Raw genomic sequence first — 16,978 nt, forward strand, 5'->3', positions numbered from 1 at the left:
AAGAGCATTAATAAATAGCTCAATGAAAAATAATAATGTTTCATAATATAGTAAAATTCACATGACTTTAAATAAGTATCCTATTTTCTTATTTATTAATTGAAGAGAATAAATATCTGTTTCATTTTAAAGTAAACAAATGTAAAATTTATCTTCATTTATGAGAATTCTTAAATTAACATTTGACGATGAAAAACTGATAATTGATAAAATTAATAATTCTCATATATACGAGAATAATATGTTGCAAAGTGACTCTTTGAAATACAATGTTTGAATCCAATTAGGTTATTTATTTATAGAGCTTTGTAAATAAAATCCTAATAATAAAATTTTTATCATTTATAGATTGATTACTAATAGAAACAGTAGCTAACGTATAAATTGTAAAAAAAATAAAAAAAACTAGCGTAATAATTGATTTAATGATTTAGCCTTAATCTAATCTTTATGTTCTTTTTTTTAGAAAATATTAATTTATTTCTAATCGATCTTTGAACTCTCGACTTTAAATATCAAAATAAACACAAAAATATCAAATCGAGTACTTATTAAATTATAAACAATTTAATTCTGCACTAAAGAAAGTAAGATGAAGAACAATCAGCTGATCAATTCACATAGTATTGTATAACAGTATCGCAAAATCTCCAACTAAATCTTTTCACGATTTAAAAGATATAAATCTGTCATTTTATTTTATTAAAATTTTATTAGCATATTTAAAGTCTTAGAAATTTAAAAAAATATATTTTTTTATTAATTTACAAAAAGAATATTTTTTTCTTTTTTTATTTTTATACATTAAATAACATTTAATAAACGCGAATAATTTTATCCAATTTTTTTTTGATAAATATTTTTAAAACTTTATTTATTTATATTCTTTGTAAATAAAAAAAAATAATATTTAAAATTACTTACATATTTATCTCTAAGATAGAAAATCCAAAATGATATGAGTAAATTCTCTTAAAAAGATATGATATAATTGTCTAAATTTCTATAAATCTATAAAATCTATAAATAATATATAATATAAGTCTATAAATCTCTATTAAATTTAAATCGTTTATAATAAATTATATAAATTATTTATAATAAATTAAATCGTTTATAACTTGAAGATATTTAAAAAAAGTGATATTTTTGGATATCAAAATCTTTTTTTTGTTTACCCACAATCGATTTTCCAAAAGCGCATATTTTTATAAATACTTGTATATTTTTTTCATCGTTCATATTTCGTTCATATTCTTAGAAATATAAATCTTGGGTTAGAAAACGAGACTGATTTGTATATACTATATTTATGCAATCCATGTTCGTGTAATTATTTTGATGAGCGTCATGGATGTTAATTAAAATATTTAGTTTAAAAAACGAACTGTTAAACGAAGAAAACAATTAACCAGAATTATAAAGAGTGTAAAATGCTATCCGCGCATCGGTGGAGCGGCTAGATAACAGGTGCCGGGCATACTAGACTAAACTCGGCTTTAATGACTCATGCACAAATCGTATCGTAGAATAAATGAGCGAACAATGTCTTGTTACATCATACAGAAATTATATTAACGCTGTCGGTTACAGGGTCGATTAATTTCCCTGAATGAATCGAGGCGTGAATTCGATAGAAACGAAATCAAGTAAAATGAACACGAATATGTAAAGAAAGGATAGAAATGTTAATTGTTTAAAAAAAATTGTTTAGGGTCACGTGATGACGATTTTATTTCAAAAAAATTGTCATTACGATTGCATCAATTTAGTGTATAATTGTCGGATGAAGTAATGCCTTACAAATTGGAACAATGTTCTATGTAATAATCAGTGTGATATTTATTCACTTGTAATAAAAAAAAAAAATAAAAAATGGAACATGATTCATTCTTCGTGTTCCAAGGAAACTTCTTATTTTGATATTTAGAGCATCTTTAAATTATAATAAAATGAATAAATCAAATATCAATTATTCACAATAAATAAAATAAATAACATTCTCGTATAAAATTTTATAATCAAAAATTTTATAATTCTATTATGGGTCGAAAATGTATCTGTAACAATTTCGCGTTTCAAAAATTAAAAAAAATTAAAAAAAAAAAAAAAAAAAAAAAAAAGAGTAAATAGAAATGAAATATAAAAGACAATAATTGTAATATTATTTTTAATAACATGTAAAATATGCCATTATATTTGATAATTTTTCTTTTAGATCAGTCAATTTTTATCAGATATACGCTATATACGCTTTATAACATCAAGAAAAAAATTTCGCCATCGACTTCCAAGAGAAGCTAAATTGTTACAGTAAACTAAAATCCAACTACATGCACATGATTCGAGAAATGGAATACCTTCTCATTTAAACGACACCAATCTACCGAATACGCGAAACGAGAGCTGCTGCTTGCAAGCTCGGACGATAAATAAAGCCATATGAATAAGCCACGAAACTGGGATTAGTTCGTCACATGCAAGCGGTAGCAATTTTGTCGAAACTCTTTTCAAATTCTTATTCTAATTTATATTATGTAAATACAGTACATAGGATATAAAAATACAGATAGATTTTTTATATTTTTTATATTCTTTTTTATATCCCAAGTATACAAATGTCGCCACCTATTAGTGTCCAGAATTTCTCTCAAGTTGGTTTCAATTGAAATACGCACGAATGGGTAATCTGCGCAATTACCTCACATGCAAATAAAGCTTCGTAAAGATGACCGGTGACCCGTCTTCAGTTGACGTCACGTTGCGACATGAGGATACTGTGTTAGAAATGACATATATATATATATATATATATATGTATACATTTATTCCTAATCCTTAACTTTATCGTTTCGAATCTCGAATCTCATCGAAATATATCAAAAATTTCGCGATTAAAACTATTTTTCAATATAAAATGATTCTTTATATTTAATTATCATCGTTTTTAAACTTATTAATTTCCACACTTCATCATTCAAATTTATTGCGAATTTCCACGAAGCGTTGTTTATTATTTTTTTAATACATCACAATGCGATGAATTATGCTAAAAAACTGCAGTAAAATCACAATTTGTATCCTGTATTTTTCCAAGAATGATCAAGCTCATAAGCACAGGAAAGTGAACGGCCATGAGACTAGAATCCCTTTAAATCGCGAATGACGAGCGTTTACCAAAGGGGATGCAGGAAAAACCGGTCGCAATAATCGCAGCGTAACCATTCTAACAACGAATGCAAATAAACGTTAATCGTCAGCGACCGATCATCGTCGATCAGATGAAAACGTAAAACAATTGAAACTTCACAGCTAGTATAATAGCACTTCACTGTAATGTTGAATAGCGCTGCCATGAGACACTTGTGCGAACTTCTTCAACTAATTCCTTGAGAACGAACAGCATATATATACATATACATACTCGTTCAACTTTATAAGAGATATTTTAAGAAATCGTAGGTTCTTTTTGAAACATTCTTGGCTAATCTGGCTTCGATCTTTATTTATAAATCTATAATTTGCGAACTAGTTGTTAACTTTTGTCACCGTCAAATAAATGGAAAGATTATAGTGAATGTCAAAATTCAAGAAAAAATTCTTGTAGAGAGTAGAGATAAGTTGACATTTGAATAAAAAAAAAAAAGTATACATATGCATAGATTTTTATTAAGTTAGGAATAAAGATAACAGATATAAAAATATTTGTGAATAAGAGGAAAAATTAATCGATAGGATATTATAAATGACAAAACTTCAAATAACAATAAACTTGTAGAAAATAATAGAAAAAAAATCTGATATTGTATTCTCTCTCCTCGATTCTATGTTTAATATTATATAAGATATTAAATAGAAACATTTTAATTGAACAAGTATAAGGTCCATCAGGACATTTTGAAATATATTATATACATAGATTTTGAAGCGTACGCCATACAAAATGTCAATGACGTGTTCCTTAAATTTCTCGAAATTGAACAAAATTCTCTTTAAAACCTTAATTGATTAAAAAATTATCTAATATTTTTATATTTCATTTTTTCAAGAAAAAAAAGAACATTGATAACATCTTAATCTGTTGAAGAATCTGATAAACTGAATATGATTCGAGCGATGTATAAACAGATTTTGTAAGATTCGTGTTGATGTTTATTCAAACAGAATCATAGATTACGAGTAGAAAATTAAAACTATATTAAAAATGACAAAAATATTGGTCATCAATTATCCAAAAATGAAAAGTAAAGAACAATATACATAGAGTGAGGCGCGGTCGATAGACTCGAGTATCCGTCGCGATTGGAATAGACTCGTTTGAAGGAATTTCAAATCTCGCGAATATAAATGTTTGACAGGATTCGAAAAAAAGCCTTGCTCAAGCAGGAAAAGATATTTTGAAAGCTAATGTATGTAGTTATGAGGGAGTAAAATGGCAACAGTGAAGCTATTATCGATTTTATCAACGGGGACTAGGGGATTCTTTCTTATGTGCACGGGGTGAGTCAGAAAGGGTTTGCATAGCGGCGCATCAAGAAAAGCTGTCCACTCACCTTCAGATAACTCAAGATCCAGCTCAGCAAGTTTCTCCCGTACGTCCTCAGGGAGCTTGCCGATATCGATGTTGAACTCGGCCATCACTAAGCCATCCGCGCCGAGATCACCAATTCTCCAGCCGTACATTCCACGACCCGTCACCACCGCTCGGCCATCTTGCCTTACACTGATGTTACAGACTACCGTCAGCTGGCGACACCGTTCAATTAGAGACCCATCGGAAAGATAGTTGATCCGCAATTGGCGATCTATATTATGCGATAACATGTTAGATATAAATTAGTAGGAAAAGATATCAATCAATAATTAAATCATTAATTTAATATTTTTATAAATCTTTTATAAATCTTAAATGTTAAAAATTATAATATTATGCATGAATTTCTATTGATGATCTTTTCTTTACTTTTAATATTGTCTGATTAAATTATAAAATATTGGAAAATCGTATCTAGAAATATTTACTATTTATATATAAATAGAAAAGTTACAAATTATGTTATCTTTTATTAATTTTCAAGTAAATTCTATTAATCAAATTTAAATATCCTACTACCATATTCTTCTTTATTAGCGAATTACCCGCTCTTGAGCAACGAATTTTAATTTTATTTTTATAAAGAAAAAAAGAAAAAGTTTTTGTGAATAATGAATTAGGATTTGAGCAAGTTATGTGAATGACATCATGTGATTTTATTTTAAAAGTAACGGTTTTATTTACGCACCGTAATATTATAATTTTCAATTTAGGCTAATCTATCGTATTCGATAATAGTTAACCTATAATTTAATGTATATTTTCTCATACATATATTCCTTTTGAGTGACTAAAAAATGGAAATATTAGAAGATCCAGTATTTAAAACAGAGTATCAAAAATATAAAATTCGTGTTAAATTATGGGAAAGTCGCTTTACCGCGAAACATGGACGTAAACCAAATAAGGTATTTTAAATTTTAATCTAATATGATTTATGACTTAAAATTTATTCAATTACAGATATTTTAATAATATCAAGTTTCGTTAACATTTTTTCGATCTTATTTTAATATTAAATATGATAAACAATTATTTTTAATCAAATTTTTTCAATAATATAAATTTTAATTTCAAATACAATATTTATTCTTCAATAAGTAATATTTTTTTTATATATTGTTATTTAATAAGATATTTCATTAAAACAATTTGAATATTATTTATTTTTATTTTTTTTTATATTTTTTTGTTTATATTTATAGGTATATACTTTTATATATATTACTTATGTATATATATATATATATATTTATATAATATTAATATTGTAATAACTATATTAAATAAAATAATACTATAATTATACTATATTTTATAAGAACATAATATAAAAATAATCTTTTATTTTTTTAGAATGATATTAAAGAAGCTGACATGAAAATCAAAGAATCTTATAAAATGTATTGGAAGTTAAAAACACGTGCTTTAGAAGAAACACTTACAGATATTTCATTTTCTGATGAAGTAGAAAATAATATTCCTACAAAAACTACAATGTATATATCACCTAAAGAAATTAAAGATGAAAATAAATCTTTAAAGGATAATAATAAACAAATTGTAGAAAATACAAATGAAAAAGATAAAAAAGATATGGAAAATACAAATGAAAAAGATATAAAAAATACAAGTTTACAGGAAATAGAAAATATGAAGAAAGATACAGAAAATATAGATCCAGAGAAATATCAAAATCAATATCAAAATCAATATAATAATATCACAATAGATGAAAAAGAATGTAAAAATGTAAAAGATGTATGGGGCAATCATTTGCAAAGAAACAATGAAAAGATGCCCCAAAAAAAAGAGACATTACTTATAGGTAAATCATCATCTTTCCAATTATCACAAAATAAATTTACAAACTCAAACTTTACAAAAAGAAATCCTAGAAAATCATTATCTGCAACAAAAATAAAAAGTAAGACTGAAAAAGATAATGACATTATCTCAAATACATTGGAACAAAATACAAACAAAGAACTAAATAATAAAGATAATTCTAATATTGAAGAAACAAAATCTATATTTGGTGAGTCAATGAAAATAACTTATATGGAGCCTACATCTATAATTCATTCAATTGGTACAGTACAACAATTAATTGAGGGACATACTATTAATAGAAATTTAAATCCTGGTTGGTTAAATAGATGTGCCAAACAAAATAATTTGGAATATCCAGTATTTGATTCACAGAGACTTTCTGGAACAAGTGATTCTGGAATTGAATCAACAGAATCAAGTATTTATTCACCAAAAGAAAATATAATATTGTCATTACCACAAAAATCTTTTGAGATATCAGATGAAGAAGATTTTGTTTGTAATAGTGATTCAGAAGAAGGACATAAAAATAAACGTATCAGAAATTTTAAAAAAGAATTTAGTGATCAAGAAACTTATTCTTTCAAAAGAATGTGTCTTGAAAATTGTACAAATACTTCAACACTAAGTAAAATAAATGTACAAACAATACATTCTATTGAAGATGTAAATACGAATTTTAATGAAGAAAAATATAATGTAGTTCTAAGTAAAAATAATAGTATAAATAATAATATAAATATTCAAACAAATTTGTTTAATAATATTGACAAATGTAATGAAAAAATAAAATATGTACCAAAAATAGAAACAAATATACATGATGAAGAGAATACAGAAAAATCATCTAAAGAGAGATTAGTAAATCACAAAATACAAAGAAAATTTAAACATATCTCATCTGATGATTCAGATCTTGAAAATGATGAAAAGAAAAAGAAAAACAAGAAAAAAATATCAAAAACAAAACGAATAAGTACAAGAAAGAATAAATCTACCAAAGAATCATCAACAAAGGAAATAAAAACTAGAATTAGAAAAAGATCTTCTAGGAAAAAAAAAGATATACAAGATGAAGATGATTTCTTTGAAACTGGCAATGTAAATCACGAAACTACGAAATCACGAAATTATGAAAATAAAAAATCTGAAATATATGGAATAGAAACTTTAGAAGCTGTTCCACGTTTTGCAATATATAAAAATTGTCAAGGAGATCTTATTGAACAATTTACCAAATCTGTTTCTTTAAAAACTAATGATTTAAATTCTATTAAATCTATAATAAAATCAAGAGGACAATTAACAGATAAAGAAAAATTGGAAAAGAAAATAGCAGAAGGAAAAACAAACGAAAATTTTGTTAGAATAAATTTAAAGAAAAAAGTATTTGTGCGTGGTAAAAAACATTTTAATTTCTCAAAATATAAAAAAAACCAATGGAAACAAAGAAAAAAAGATCTTGGATCTAGTGAAAATAGTTTAGCAGTAGCTGATTTTGTTGAAAAAAATAATGTATCGACTTGTTTTAAATGTCAAAGTATCGGTCATTTTGCAAAAAATTGTCCAAATGCAAAGAATGACGATTTAATACCAATAAATGAGATAGATGAAAGTTCACAATTTCCAACTTTAGAAGAAGCTGAACAAATGGCCAGTCAAAATGCAATTATAGCACATGCTAATAGAATCGATCGTTTGCCAGAAATACCATCGTTTTCTTCTAAAATACAGTATGAATCAACAATAAATGAAATCAAGGATGAAACTAATAATGACGATTTATGGGAACCTATTGAAGACGAAGTATAAATTTACTTGTTTATAATTGTAATATTTTTTTTATAATATTATGATGATTATTCTATATTTTATCAAATTTTTAGGAAATTTTATGCGGACATAAAATTCCTGATGATTTAATACAAAAATTATTACCACCAGAAATTGGTACAGTACAGCCATTGTATAAACTTAAGGACGATCAATCATGTATAGGTAATAAGTGTAAAACTTTCTAACTTGTATACTTATTATAATTTTAATTAATTATTTTAATTATTCTAATTATAGAAACACCAACTGAAGTTTTTGATGCATTGCAAAAATTTGGTCACACAACGTTTAGACATGGCCAAGAAAAAGCTATAATGAGAATACTTTCTGGTCAATCAACTTTAGTAACTTTATCTACTGGTTCCGGAAAATCTTTATGTTACCAGTTACCTGCATATCTTTATTCTCAATATTCCAATTGTATTACTTTAGTTATATCACCATTAGTATCCTTAATGGATGATCAAGTAACTGGTGTTCCATCTTTTTTATCAGCAGCTTGTTTGCATACTAATCAAACTCAAAAAGTAAGAGATAATACTATGAAAATGATCAAACAAGGAAGAATAAATATTTTGCTAATCTCTCCAGAAGCTGTAGTAGCTGGAGAAAAATCAACAGGATTTGGAGCATTGTTAAGGGAGCTACCACCAATTGCTTTTGCATGTATAGACGAAGCTCATTGCATTTCGCAATGGTCTCATAATTTCCGTCCATCTTATCTTATGGTTTGTCGAGTACTTAAAGAAAAATTAGGTGTTAAAACAGTATTAGCTCTTACTGCTACTGCAAGAAAAGCTACAGCAGAAAGCATAGTAAGTCATTTAGGTATACAAGATGGAATTGCAGGTGTTATTTCTGATATTCCAATACCTAAAAATCTATTGTTAACAATTTCTAAAGATGAAAATAGAGATCAGGCTTTAATCAAATTATTACAAAGTGAAAGATTTCAAGAATGTAATTCGATTATTATTTATTGTACTCGTCGAGAAGAATGCGTAAGAATTGCCGGTTTTCTGAGGATTTCCTTGCAGGTATTTTGGTTCCTATTATCAATATAGTTTGATTTTAATAGTATTATTATAATAATAATATATTTTATTTTTTGATAGAATGTCAATAATTCTGAGAAGCCAAACAATAAAATATCTTTTATTGCGGAAGCATATCATGCTGGTTTATCAGCTCATCGTCGAAAAATTGTACAGAAAGCATTCATGAATGGACAAACTAGAATTGTTGTTGCTACTGTAGCTTTTGGTATGGGTATTAATAAACCAGATATTCGTGCTGTTATTCATTATAATATGCCTGGAAGTTTCGAAAACTACATTCAAGAAGTTGGAAGGGCTGGACGAGATGGACTTATAGCGCATTGTCATTTATTCTTAAATCCAACAGTACTTAAATTTAAATTTAAATACTTAGATAAATTTGTACATATGTTTGATTTGTATCCAAAATACAAAATTTTTTCATTTTAGGAAGATAAGGATAAGTTGGAATTGCGTCGGCACATTTATGCAAATGGAGTAGATAGGCATACAATTAGACGTTTACTTCAAAAAGTTTTTGTTTCGTGTTCATGTTCAAAATTACGAGAAAAAATAGCAAATAGTAGATGTCCTGGTCATGAAGTTGCTATACCAGTTGATGACACAGTTATGGCTTTAGATATTTCAGAAGAAATAATTTCAACACTTTTATGTTATCTTGAATTACATCCTAAAAAATTTGTTAGTGTTCTTTCATCCGTATATGTTAGAGCTAGAGTTTCAAGTTATAATGGATCTCAAGGATTAAAACAAGCTGCTCAAACAGTGCGTATATAACATATATTTCTATAGAAATAAGAGTTTATTTATTTAATATTAAAAAATTTAATCAATTTTTCAGTCACCACCACTTGCTATGGCAATAGCATTAGATTTAAAAAATGGTATTTCTCATGAAAAAGATAATGTTATTGAATTTCCTGTTGTGGATGTTGCATCTGCTATAGGTTGGGATAGTGGTGTAGTAAAAAGCCATCTTAAAAATTTGGAATGGAAAACAGGTTTGTATTAATTGAGAAATTATAGTTATATATAAAAATAAAATTAAAATACCTTGATTTTGTTTTTTTCCTAGTTAATGGGATTCCAAAACGTTCAACTCTTTCGGTAAAATATGATAAACTTGGTTTAAGAGTAAAAGCTCCAGGAGATTTAACGGAATTAGAACTAGATGAAGCACTTGATGCTTTAGTTTACCGTGTGCAATCTCAAGAATCTTCAGCGTTACAACAACTTGAAACAATTGGTGTTATACTTCATAAATTCAGTGTATCATCTATAAATGAGTGTCTAATAGTGAATGATAATATAACTAATAATTCTAATCGATTAAAAGATGTTATTCGCAGTTACTTCGACGGAGAAGTTTTATTAGATATCGATTTCAACAAACAGGTAAGTTTATATATATATATATATAATGTTCAGTATTTTTATTAAATCATATAGTAGGTATCATGGAACTATAAAATGTATATATTTCTTATTTTTTTTTAGAATATAATAGAAAACGAAGCACAAATAGCTTGTGATGTACGTAATTTGATTGTAAGTTATCGTGATAATAATTTCACTGGACGTGCAGTCGCTCGAATCTTTCATGGCATACAAAGTCCGAATTATCCTGCTTATGTATGGAATAAATGCCGGTTTTGGCGAGTTCATCTTTCATGTAATTTCAATGTTTTGTGTCAAATTGCAACAAAAGAAATTTTAGCTTTACGCTAATAATATTGTTTTCAATGAGTTTAAAACGAATAAATAAATTCTTCAACATTAGCTTGTTATAGTATTATAAATATTTGTTAGATATTATAAATATTTGATTATCTTTTAATATTTAATCTATGAATGTTTGCGCTGGGCGAAATTTAAAGGTATATTATAGATCTAAGAGATGGATTTATAAATTCGACACATATTGACTGAATAATTTTATTTTAAAAACATAGATAATTAAATATTATATAACACTTTATTGTATCCATAACAAGTGACAAAATTCATCATATACAAAATATTTACTCGAACGTGATTTAAAAGAGTAACTTATTTTTTTACATTTATAGAATAAATTTTATAAATAGTTTTTTAAAAAAAATGGTAATGCAATAATTATTTTTTTTCATCGTTGTAATTTTAATATGTAACAATAATAATTATAATTATATATTAATATTGTTATACTATTATTTTTAATCATATATATATATATCTCAAATATTAAAATATTTGTCCTGCACCATTATTATTTAAAATTTTTTTATTTTCATTATTAATTTCAATTAATTTATTTAAAATCTAAATAAATGGAAATTACATAAATTTTTTATTTTCTTAATATTAAAATATTTAATATGTTTTTATCAAGGCGGTGTAGGAATGTTTTATTCGTTTTTTTCATTTCAATTTAACTTTCTTTAGTATTTCCATTTAATAATTTTTTTTAATATTTCAATTGAAAAATTTTAATCAATATTGTATAATGATTTTTTTAATAATCATAAATAATTCACGTTACCACTCTTTTCATATAATTGCATTGTCGTAAAAATTTGTGCATTCGTATTTGTTGCATTTTACCAACACGATTCATACACATTTCATTTTGACATAGAGCGCAAAATTCGGATGATATTCCGTGAAACGGAGAACGAAAATAAACATTGGCATCCTTTAACATTTTATTCTTATGATGTGCCCAAATGTGCAATGACAATTCAAGCAACATTAATACAGGCAAGAACCAGCGGAAACATAGAACAGCAAGAAAAAACAAACAAACTGGATTGACTTGACCAAATGATGCTCCAACAGGAACAGGTTCTAATTCCATTAAATTCTCACTTTTTCTTAAAGAACCGTCCTTAGCCAATAATGTTTCCTTCACTTCTTTCGGAATCTAAAAAATTTAGATTATTAAAATTTATTAATTTAGTATTTATTAGTTCATTGTAATTATATTAATTTTTTATTATATGTAATACGATAAAAATTGGATAAATTCGAAGTTGGAAAATCGAGTTAAAAACAAATATTTTTAAAATGGTAAAATTAATTTTTAATCCTAATATAGCTCAACCAAAGCTCGAATTTTCTTTGAATTCTTTCATTATCTTACACAACAGAAAAGGATAGAAAATGAAGAAAAAGAAAATAAAACAAACATATTGTTTATTTCACGTGTCAAGGAGAATCTCTTATTTGTAAAAATAAACAATTTTACGTTGCAAATTGTCCTATGCAATTATCCAATTTTTACCATATATTTTTAAAAATATAATTAAAAAAATTCAGTTTTAGATTCTCACACTTCTCTTTATTTATTTACATAATACATCGAATTATGTAATAAATCACTGTATCATAACATTCATTATTATTTCATAAAAAAAAAAAATAATAATATGTATTTTATGGAAATTGTTTGAAATAATTACCTGAAAACGTATTCTTCTCTTAATAGTTTCAATACCAACCACGTTGATTTCCGGTTCTCCCGTTTCAGCATTATTTATCGAGCTAACTAGTTGTCGAATCTCACAATCGGAAGCTGGAAGACTAATACTCTCACCAGTTTCTTCATCAACGTAGATTCGGTCCATTTCGTCAATGTTAATATCAATGTTAAAATATAAAAGAAATGTGCACAAAAATATATTCGATGTGTTCTTGTATTTACTGTGGAAAATAGATTTTAATATATTCGGATGTGTGGTCAGGTCTTCGGGGTCACTTCCCGGATACAAAGCTCTGCAGTTTTTTTATTCTAATGGTTAAATACCTTGATGAAAAAGTTTTTCTGAAACAAATTACATGACTATATTTTGTTAAATATCTTTATTATTATTTCTATTAAATAATTAGAATTGATTGACTAGTTTTAGTTTCAATTGATATACTAATTTTATTTTCAATATAATTGATAAATCATTTTATTAAATGAAAAAAAAACAAATGAATATTAATTTTAAAAAATTTAATTAATTTGAATATTTTTAAATTTATTAATTTTATTAATATTAAAAAATAAAACCAAAAAATTTATAAAATAAATAATTAATTAATGATATAAAAAAAGAAATTAACAAAAAAATCTAAAAAAAACAAATATATATAATCATACAAAAGAAAAATAATAAGGATATTGATTATAGAACATCACTTTATGTGAATATATTATAAAATGAATTAATTTTATATTATTAACCCATATATTACGTATTTATAGTACGTCATAGAAACATTTATATTTCTCGAATCAATTAATAATCAATTTATTTTTTTAAGTTTGTTTATTAAAGTCATTTATGAATCATTTATTTATAATTTTTATTTTTTTATTCAATATTTTAAAAATTTCATTTTATTTAAAATTCATAATATTTTAAAATTTTATTTTTCTTAAAAAAGTTTTAAAATTTTTTATTCTATTTTTTATATTAAATTATTCAATAAATATTATTTAGTACATTGGTCTCAATTTTATATTGCACGTAATTACTTAATACGAATAACTGTTGAACAAAAGTCATTGAGGTAAAGGTTAACTACGAAAATACGTCATATCGTGCACGTGAAATTTGGAATATTATAAATAACTGAATTAAATGAAAATTTACAGCTACAATTAAAATGGTAAAATATTACTGCAATGACAGACATATAATTATTAAGTTTTTCATATCAAACTGACGAGACATTTATATAACCTTGTGTTTTTTTTACTTGTTTTTTTTATACTTGTTTAACAGTAATTATTTACTTATTTAAGATAATTAGCTAATATATATGCTGCTATTGTTATTTATGTTGTGAAAATATAATAAATAAAACTGCATTTTTTACAAGAATTATATAAAAATTTTCTAAAAATATTCAATCATAATATATATTATGATTTGTTATAATATATGTGTGATGATTGATTTCAAATCAATTTGATGCAATTTGTAAGTTAATTATTTTACTATTTTATTCAATTGATTTCAACTAAATAAAAATATTATTTTATCAATTATTATTTTAAAAAAATAATATTTTATATTTAATAAACAAATAATTTTTTTATAAAATTTCAATTTATATTTTATATTTCAATCATATTTCAATTATATTATAAAAAAAATTAACAAATAAATTTTGATGACATAAACATAGTCAAATTGATTTAAATAATGTAATAAAGAAAATAAAGAAAATAAAGAAAATGTCATATATATGTTTTTTATATAACATTGAAATACAATTATAAAATTATTTAATTTTAATGGGTTGTTCAAAACGAAAAGAATCTTTTTCTTCATTTACCTTAAATTTTCATCAAGGACTAATCTGCAATGAAATCTTATGCAATCGCGAATAGAGATTAGACGGCGTTTTTAAGACAAGATTTTAATAATGCTTCGTACGAGTAAGGCATTTTATAAGACTCATAATAAATTCTAATTTTTTATTAATTTGCAATAAAATTGAATAGTAGAATTATAGTAATTAACTGCTAATTAAGCTATTAATTCGCGTTTCCATGGAAAAAATATAAAAATTTTGAATTTATTACATTTATCATTTAATCGAAAATATTTTATTCTAAAATCTAAAGATATCCACATAAGAATACTTGCTAACATATACATAAACATTAAATTAATAATATTAGATTAAAATCGAATACTTTTATGAAGAATATTTCAGACATAGAATACATAACATAACTAACAGCAAAGATTACAATTACTTATATATAGAGATTGACAAGCTATACAAAATTTACAAGTTTTATTTAAAATTTCATAAATTAATAATTTCATAAATAATGTTTCATTATCTTGAAATTATAAAAAAGATAAATTATTATTATATAATTTCATTGATTATTTTTAATAATTGATATGTAATAATTAATTCATATTGTGATAATGTAATAATTAATCATATTAATATATTTCAATTAATTAATTATATTTTATTAATTTTATTAGTAATAAAAAATAAAGTTAACTTATAAAAAATAAATATATTTTATATTATAAACATATAATATAATAACAAATCAAAGAAGATAAACAGAAATAATAAAAATAATTTCTATTAATATTTTTTCTGTAATTTTTTTGCTAACAAAAACTTATATTATATTCTCGTATAATCGATTTAGTAATAAATTTATAAAATTTAATACTTAAAGACTTTAATTCCACTATTTATAATATTTTTAATAATCATTGCATTAAAATTTATTTAGTTCGAATGGAATAATATGAAATTTATTTTGGTCAAAAATATTTAAAATTTAAAATATAATATTTAATAATAATTTGAAATATAGAAAAAAATTCAGAAATATATATTTACAAATACTACAATTATAAATATATTCGTTAATAAGATCGTAATACATTAATAACTTACTGTTTTGTGAAGATTTAAATTCCACAAAGGAAATTTTACGTTTCGGCATTACGTGGATTTACAATTTAATGACAAACAAGATTGAAATTTAAGTAGAAAGCACTTTGCTAGCAATAAAATACAACATATTGCAACAATCACAATATTAATATATGTATAATTCCTCGCGCAGTTGCAACTTGACTGAAAGTATTCGCCATGATAACCTATAACTATATGAATTGAAGATGGTCGTATTTATAAATTATAGAAGCCATAGTATAATATGAAAATATCCGCTTAAAAAATTTTTAAAATCTTTAAAAAATGTAATAATATTTTAAAAATACTCATTATTATTTTTTAATATGATATTTGAATGATTTGTTGAAGATAAATTTTAGATTTATGAGAATTTGAAAAAAGATATGTAGACAAGTTTAATCTAATAATAATAATAATAAGTTCATAATTATGTCAAAAATAATACATAAATGAAAATTTTATTTTCATTATTAAAAAGAAATGAAAATGAATAAATTTAATATTTAATGCATTTTTTATCCTGTTTTAAATATTTTCGAATCTTTTTATCATTTTAGTTATCATTTTCAACATTACCGACTGTTAGGAATGAACCATAAAGCAAAGATAAAATAAATCCATTATTCAATATATTTTTAAATCACTTATTTAAATGATAGCTCTGTTAATATTTTTATATCATATGCGACAATATCGATTCAAAATGAAATTGATAATAGAGATGATCAATGAGATGAAAAAAATTGTAATGGAAATTTGATAATTAACTGTCTTTAATAAAAAAAATTATAATAATAATAGAAAAATTTAGATTATATATAAATTATTGTTAATTTTTATTATTTATTATTTTTGTGTAAGAATTGAAAGATAGCAAAATAAGAAATATAAAAATATATATAAATATTTGTTATAATCATGATATAAAGTATTATTATATAAATATAGATATGTATAGATATCCTTTGTGTCTTCGCTTGTATTTTAACTTTAGTATTTTTATTTATTTAGTAGTTTTAATTAATTAATTTAATTTAATACAATGAGGATTAAAAAATGTGTATTAAAAAATGTCAATTGTTTATATAAAGTTTTAAATATAATTATTAATTATAATATTATTATTTAATAATATATCAATTGATTTGTGATTAGTGTTCTTTTTATTTTTCTCATAAGATATATTATTAAAAATATTTAATATATCTTTATATTAGAATTG

General features: G+C 23.8%; 3 protein-coding genes across 6 annotated transcripts in view; 1 reads left to right on the top strand and 2 right to left on the bottom strand.

The window, feature by feature from the left end:
- LOC122710538 (disco-interacting protein 2) overlaps positions 1–4,674 on the bottom strand; it is a 55,133-nt gene extending 50,459 nt beyond the window's left edge. For all 3 annotated transcript variants that reach the window (XM_043928453.1, XM_043928452.1, XM_043928451.1), the window contains exon 1: positions 4,554–4,674. In XM_043928453.1, the coding sequence (XP_043784388.1) occupies positions 4,554–4,638 (85 nt within the window). In that variant the 5' untranslated portion in view covers positions 4,639–4,674. The remainder of the gene's footprint in view (positions 1–4,553) is intronic.
- A 471-nt stretch (positions 4,675–5,145) lies between these two features.
- Positions 5,146–11,461, top strand: LOC122710561 (ATP-dependent DNA helicase Q4). The gene is made up of 9 exons (XM_043928481.1): positions 5,146–5,502; positions 5,951–8,233; positions 8,314–8,425; positions 8,501–9,300; positions 9,379–9,666; positions 9,751–10,086; positions 10,163–10,322; positions 10,397–10,716; positions 10,819–11,461. Exons 1-9 carry the CDS (start codon positions 5,392–5,394, stop codon positions 11,047–11,049), a joined length of 4,641 nt encoding a protein of 1,546 aa, XP_043784416.1. The 5' UTR covers positions 5,146–5,391; the 3' UTR covers positions 11,050–11,461.
- Positions 11,462–11,711: 250 nt separating this feature from the next.
- Positions 11,712–15,922, bottom strand: LOC122710632. 2 transcript variants are annotated; one of them, XM_043928607.1, is made up of 3 exons: positions 15,733–15,922; positions 12,762–13,123; positions 11,712–12,223 (listed from the first exon to the last, which is right to left on the bottom strand). In XM_043928607.1, the coding sequence occupies exons 2-3, from the start codon at positions 12,924–12,926 to the stop codon at positions 11,834–11,836; spliced, it is 555 nt and encodes a 184-aa protein (XP_043784542.1). In that variant the 5' UTR covers positions 12,927–13,123; positions 15,733–15,922; the 3' UTR covers positions 11,712–11,833. The 2 variants fall into 2 exon arrangements, with proteins under 2 accessions (XP_043784542.1, XP_043784543.1); XM_043928608.1 differs by having other exon boundaries at positions 12,762–13,141.
- Positions 15,923–16,978: the final 1,056 nt, after the last annotated feature.

This window comes from Apis laboriosa, unplaced genomic scaffold, assembly GCF_014066325.1.
Source record: "Apis laboriosa isolate Shangri-la unplaced genomic scaffold, ASM1406632v1 scaffold14_cov150, whole genome shotgun sequence".
Classification (NCBI taxonomy): domain Eukaryota; kingdom Metazoa; phylum Arthropoda; class Insecta; order Hymenoptera; family Apidae; genus Apis; species Apis laboriosa.

Excerpts from the sequence above, each read along its gene's own strand:
- LOC122710632 (XM_043928607.1), bottom strand. The coding sequence starts at position 12,926 with ATGGACCGAATCTACGTTGATGAAGAAACTGGTGAGAGTATTAGTCTT. Across the intron at positions 12,224-12,761 it reads AGAGAAGAATACGTTTTCAG|ATTCCGAAAGAAGTGAAGGA; the intron begins GTAATTATTTCA and ends TAAATTTTTTAG.
- LOC122710561 (XM_043928481.1), top strand. The coding sequence starts at position 5,392 with ATGGAAATATTAGAAGATCCAGTATTTAAAACAGAGTATCAAAAATAT. Across the intron at positions 8,426-8,500 it reads GGACGATCAATCATGTATAG|AAACACCAACTGAAGTTTTT; the intron begins GTAATAAGTGTA and ends TTCTAATTATAG. Across the intron at positions 10,323-10,396 it reads AAATTTGGAATGGAAAACAG|TTAATGGGATTCCAAAACGT; the intron begins GTTTGTATTAAT and ends TTTTTTTCCTAG.